The sequence below is a fragment of the Euprymna scolopes genome, chromosome 4 (assembly GCF_053919585.1).
Source record: "Euprymna scolopes isolate OS-2025 chromosome 4, ASM5391958v1, whole genome shotgun sequence".
NCBI classification, from domain to species: domain Eukaryota; kingdom Metazoa; phylum Mollusca; class Cephalopoda; order Sepiida; family Sepiolidae; genus Euprymna; species Euprymna scolopes.
In genome coordinates this window covers 46,751,674-46,757,947 of record NC_136485.1, presented here as the reverse complement: position 1 = coordinate 46,757,947, position 6,274 = coordinate 46,751,674, and the positions used below count along the sequence as shown (strand labels likewise).

The window sequence follows — 6,274 nt, the reverse complement described above, 5'->3', positions numbered from 1 at the left end:
AACATTTACCTAATTTTGATCATGTGTAAAAAGCCTAATTTAATAAAAATGCAAATTTTAAAAATAAATCTTTGGAATGTACCTTCTTGCTTCCATAACCTTTTAGATTGTAGTATTCGTGACCTTAAGTCGGAAGAGTTTAAAATCTATCCTTAACAAAAAGTTTTTTTGTAAGATTTTTAAGTGGTCTTAAATTTTTGATTAGCAGTGTATATCATACAAACTTTTCTGTATTTTCTTTATTTTTAATTGCCTCCATCAGTGCCAATTTGAATAAGGACCCAAAGTTTTAATAAAACTTAACATTTAAAACGTTCGTGTATGTGATTGAAAAAGGTATTAACCAACATTTAAAAGATGCATTTTAGCTTCTTTATTTTTTAAAAATTTATTAAAAAAATTTGTTTTTAATTCATTAAAAATTTTTTTTTTTTAATTTATTAAAAAAAAAAAAAAGAAGAAAAATTAATCCATCTAATGCTTATTGTTAGTTATTTCTTTAAACATTTTTGTTAGCTCCTTAGATCAGGTGGCTTCATGTTTTGTCTGGAGCAATTTTCATTAAAACAATAAAATAACATTTTTTCGACCTCCTTGCCAACTCATGATTTCAACTGTAATTTTCATGAGTCATTGTGCCTTTAACTGATACTATCAATAAATTTCCCCACTCTCTATCAGTGGCTAAACCTAAACGTGGATTCCATCAAAAAGCTTTTTTCCTAGAACTGCTCGCCAGTAAAACTTTGTTCTGCTGGTCTGCTTTCCAGCTGACTAAAATAATATTGTCTTCAACATAAACAAGTTTTTATTGTACCAGCCTCATAAATAATCTAATTATACCAAATTTCCACCACAAACGAATACTTCGCTACTGTCTCAATGACTACAATACACACATTAACATTTATTCTCGAATAGCCTTCAGGCCTTGATATGTGATAACCCCTTTGTAAAAATAAAATTTAGTATAATACAGGGTGACTCCCTCTGTCATGGAATCTATTATACAAAGTGCAGTTTATTGTGTGTGTGTGTGTGTATGTGTGGATATGTCTAGCTGAAAGTGCAAAACTACAAAATATACAATTACAAGTTGGTATTTTCTTGATCGGCGTTGCTCTGGATGAATAATATTTCAAATTCAGAAGAAGAAAAAAATCATTCTTTAACCTTGGTGCAGATTTCATCTGGCAAGATGGGAGGAGTCATTGGTTTTATAGCAATTTCATGTTCTAACTAAAAGGGAAATTTTTCTTTGATCAAGGAATTCTCTTATGCTGACACATTTCAAAGGAACTTATATAAGGTAGAGTTGTACATGTATATGTACAGAGAGAGGAATGAGTTGGACAGAAGAGAAAAAGGAGTCGGTGGGAAGAGAGAATGGGGAAACAAGAGGAGAAAAATAAAAAGATGGATAAGTACCGGGTAGGCCTGCTAGTCATAAAAAAAAAAAAATTCACAATCCTATTCTTTTTAAAATATATAAAATAATGCCTGGTAATTCCAGAAAAGGTTAGATTTTTTAAATTACACTGTCTACAAAAATATCATATGACCTAAATTTTTCAAGGCCAGAAATTTGGGACTGATCAAATATATCATTACCAGGTTTGGTAGTAAGAAGCCAATTCAGTATCACACCACCTACTGATGAGATGATCACCAAAGTATCCCCACATATCATTGACCGGCGATAAGACAAAGACTGTTGGATATTCATGATTGAAACTTGGACAAGTCAGGCATAAACTGAATTTTATTTGAATCAAATATGGTTGGATTGCAGAAAGGTTTGAAAATTTTATCAACAATTTTATGTGTGGCATTCATTGATGGTAACCGTATAATTTTGTATGGCATTCATTAATGGTAACCGTATAATTTTGCACCAACTGATTTTGATGAAAATAGATGGTTAATAGCTTTCCAAAAATTTTAAAGGAATCCTGATAAGAATTCAAGAAATGTTTCAATTTCGTCCAAGAGGCAACTGAAAAGGAATAAGGTAAGACTCCAAATTAAAAAAAAGAAAGAAAAAGAAATGATTGTATATAAATTTATTTACATTAAAAAAAAAAAAAAAACAATATTCAGTGGGATGACATAAAAATATATAGAATTTTTAATAATAATCATTAAAGGAAAAAAAAAACGATATTTTTAAAACTACATTTCATTGAAAAGAATGTGCGAGGTTATTTGAAATTAAACAGAAAATGAACGAACTATCACAGAATTTGTATATTTATTTTAATGTCCAGTTTGATGAACGTTATAATGTTGTAAATAAAGCTGCATTATTATTTTCAATGTGTTTCAAAGAGCTTCATAAAAAGACGAAGACATGTGAATTATGCAGATTTCCGTTTATGATTCTTCCTCATCAGAAAGTCCATCGATATCGTCAATATCTCCACCAACCGCCTTCCAAAAAGAAACGGCCATCTGAAAAAAAATAAAATAAAATAAAAGCATATGAATCAAATGCAAAATTGATATTTCATTTATTTTTTGTTTCAACAAAATTTTCATGGGTACTTGTACAGTTTAGTCAAGACATTAAAAAATGAAAATATCCAAAAAAGTTTAAATTGTGCGTATCTGTTATGGAATGAAGTTCTCAGAAAAAAAATTTCACTTAATTTCATCAAGTAGTTTTTATTTTGCAACGAAAAAGCAATTCGTTATGATACTGAGCAAAAGGTTCGATTTTTAGTAAGAAAAGCTAGTTATTAAAGGTAGGGAGAGAGTGTCGGCGCTTTAACTGGAGTTATCTCCCATTTCGTTTCTAAAATTCAAACAAAAATTTAAAACAAATCAAAGATGTTTGCCTTCAACTCGCTTTCATAAAAACGTGTTTTTCCACTGTAAAAAAAAACAAAAAAAACTACTCGATCAAATTAAGTGAAATTTTTTTTTTTGAGATCTTCATGTCCAAACGGATACATACAATATAACTTTTTTTTCGATATTTTAACTTTTTAATGTTTGATTAAACTGTACAAGTACCTTTTCATAAACTATTTATAGCATACCTGCGTCTATTCAAGGATGTAATGCTCATCTTCATAGTTTTTAGTAGTTTGTTTCTGTTTTGTTTTAAAATAATATTGAGGTGTCAGCATTTGTGCTTAACATCCACATCAGCAAAGATGTTTCACTTATTGTATTTATAATTTGAACATGATAGAAATTAAAAAAATAAAACTGATGATATATAAATTGAGTTCTCATTCACTCATAGGCAGTTCCTTATGTGCCTACTAATTACTTAATTCTGGTGTACCTACAAATCTATTATATAAAAGGTAAATGTCTGTGTGTATGTCCAGCCAAAACTTGAAAAATACACAACAAACTTCCCACAAAGTTTTTTCTTTATTTAATTTTTAAAAATTTTTTATTTTATTAAATCAGCATAACCTTGGAAAAATAATATCTAAAATTTATGAGCTGAGGCGTTTACAGGAGTCCTCATTCACACATGTGGATTTGCCTACCAGTGAATGAGGACTTTGTTAAACTTTTCAACCTGATTGTTGAGGGTAGAGAAATCTGCACAAAACTTGATATTCATATTTTAATCTAACACTATTTGTTGAACAAAAGATAACAAAAATGTTTTTTCACATAACGTATCACAATCATTGAGATTTTATCTCTGCCCATCTCATGATGTAGCAATGATGCCTGCCACTTCATGTATTTGGTTTGTTGTTGTATGATAATCACATCTCAAGCAAATCAGGAAAAATATTCAAATTAGAAAAACCTTTTCTTTTTTTAAGATCAGTTCAGTTCAGTTCAGTGTAAAGTGTGTGGTTTTATAATAACTGATCCAACCTCGACAACTAGTAATAATCAAAATAACTACTTACAATGAACATTATATAAAGAGAAACATTAATTTATGGATGAATTGAGATGCATGTGAAATATAGCAGTTCAAAATAAAATAACAGGAAACTCATATATAGTGAAAAATATTAATGCACACCAAAAATTATGGAAAATTATTGAGTAGAATTTAAAAAAAAAAAATTAATTTACTATTCATAGTCTCCAAACTCTGAATAGTAAATTACTTTTATTTTTTATTGTAAATTTTTGTGTACAATAGTATATAATTTTTTTTTTTTTGGTGTACACTAATATTTAAAAAATTCTTGGTGTACATTAAGATTTAAAAAAATTAGTAGTGTACACTAATATTTTTTTAAAATTTGGTGTACGCAACTATCAATCCAATATACCATTATCCTCAAATAGCTTTTGGCCTATATACGAACTGACACATTAGTAAAAAAAAAAAAAATTAATTTTCTCGTTTACCTTTTCAGCATATTCTTTTCTTTGATTATGAGGAAGGTGATGTGCTTTTTCTGTGCAATAAAAAAGAAAGAATTATTTCTTTAACGAGAAAGTAAAGACAAGTAAAATAGTCACCGATTTGTGAAGGCATACATATAACAGGGAGAGGTAGTTTGCTTGAAGCATTGCTGGTAAACACATATGTTTAAGAAGGTTGACAGCAATGTACGATAATTGGGATGGTGAAGTAACCTATGAAAAAAAAGATGGTATTGAAATCAAATTTGAATAAATTCCTATTGAACCTTTTTTTTTTTTTTACACGGAGTTCACCACTTATCAAGGCCCAATGGCCACTCAGGGATAAGGGTTATTGTGTGTACAGTAATCAAAGGGATAGTGTAGCAATATTATTGGAGAATTGGTAAGGTGTCATTACTTAGGGCGGGGGGCGGTTCATCAGGAATTTGTTTGTGTTGGACTTGAAGACATCCAGGTTGAAGTTCGGAGGGAAACAGGCAAGCGGAACAGAGTTCCACAGGCGTGCAGTTCTAAGAAGCTTTGTTCATGGTATCTACGTTTTGATTTAGGCACAGATAGGGAGTGGGGAAAATTATTGACAGTGGTTTCAGCTAGTCGGGTGTTTTTTGAGAAAGATTGGCGCGGGGGGGACCAGAGAATGGAGGTCAGACGAGCACCTGCCATGGAAATAACGATAGAACAATGACAGGCTCGCTATGTCTCTTCTGTGGGAAAGAGGTTGCAGGGTAGAGAAAAGGGCATCCCCCACCAAGCCACGGAGTCTATTTTGTACTCCGTCAAGGCAGGATAGGCTGTTTTTTGCAGCCCACGCCCAGATGTGGCAGCAGTACTCCATCTTTGGACGTACTTGGCTCTTATATAGATGAAGAATTGCATCATTAGTGACATCTTCTAGAGCGGTAGAAGGATCCCACCATTTTCCCAGCGACCTTGGCCACAGACTTGATGTATGTGTTCGATTTAAGATCAGATGTAAAGGTCAAACCCAGGAGCTTATCAAATCCTCGGGCTTCCCTTAGACGAGAGCCATCCATTTCAATTGATGCCAGATGGGGATCAGAGCGTTTATGATGTAGAGATAGGAGCTTGGTTTTAGATGCATTAAAGGTAACTAGCCACCTCTTTCCCCACTGTACCACGTGCTCAAGGTCAGAGGAGAGAGAATCAGAGAGATCATCATCATTTACGGCCTTTGATGTGTTGCCATAGATGGTCGTGTCATCAGCATAGATGTCAACGAAAGATTTTAGTATGTGTTTTGGGAGATCATTGATGTAGATCAGGAAGAGATTTGGGCCCAGTATGGACCCCTGAAGGACTCCAGCATTAATACTGTGGGCCTCTGATTTCTGCCCATCAACAACTACTCTTATGAGCCTATCTGAGAGAAATGACTTAATGATAGAGAAAACATTTCCAGTTATACCGTAGCTGGAAATCTTGTGTAGTAAGCCTTTATGCCAAACCTTATCGAAGGCCTTTGATATGTCGAGAGCAATTGCCCTAGAAATGAAGCCTTTGTCGAGAGATTCGCTAATCCTATGAGATATAACCGTTAACACATCTGCTGTAGATCTAGCAGAGCGGAAACCATATTGCATGTCGCTAAGAAGGTTATTTTTGCTGAGGTGGTTGACTACTTCTCTATTTATTGTGGATTCCAGCAACTTACTCATGACACACAGGAGACTTATTGGTCTGTACTGAGAGGGGGATGACTTATCACCTGAATTTTTAAATACAGGGCACACTGGTGAGGTTTTCCAGGGTGTTGGAAAGCACTTCTTAAGGCAACGCTTAAACAGTTTGGAAAGTATGGGGGCAAGTTCTGGTTGTAATTTTTTTAACACTATAATTGGAATACCATCGGGACCAGTTGCTTTACTGGAGTCAAAGTTCTTGATTAGCTTGGCGA

General features: G+C 32.8%; 1 protein-coding gene across 1 annotated transcript in view; it reads right to left on the bottom strand.

Annotated features, from left to right (window-relative positions):
• Positions 1 to 2,048: 2,048 nt before the first annotated feature.
• Positions 2,049 to 6,274, bottom strand: part of LOC145267249 (alpha- and gamma-adaptin-binding protein p34-like) — a 45,219-nt gene continuing 40,993 nt past the window's right edge. The window contains exons 8-9 of the mRNA XM_080123288.1: positions 4,339 to 4,388; positions 2,049 to 2,451 (exon numbers count right to left, since the gene is read on the bottom strand). Coding sequence (XP_079979414.1) covers positions 2,374 to 2,451; positions 4,339 to 4,388 — 128 coding nt within the window. The 3' untranslated portion in view covers positions 2,049 to 2,373. The remainder of the gene's footprint in view (positions 2,452 to 4,338; positions 4,389 to 6,274) is intronic.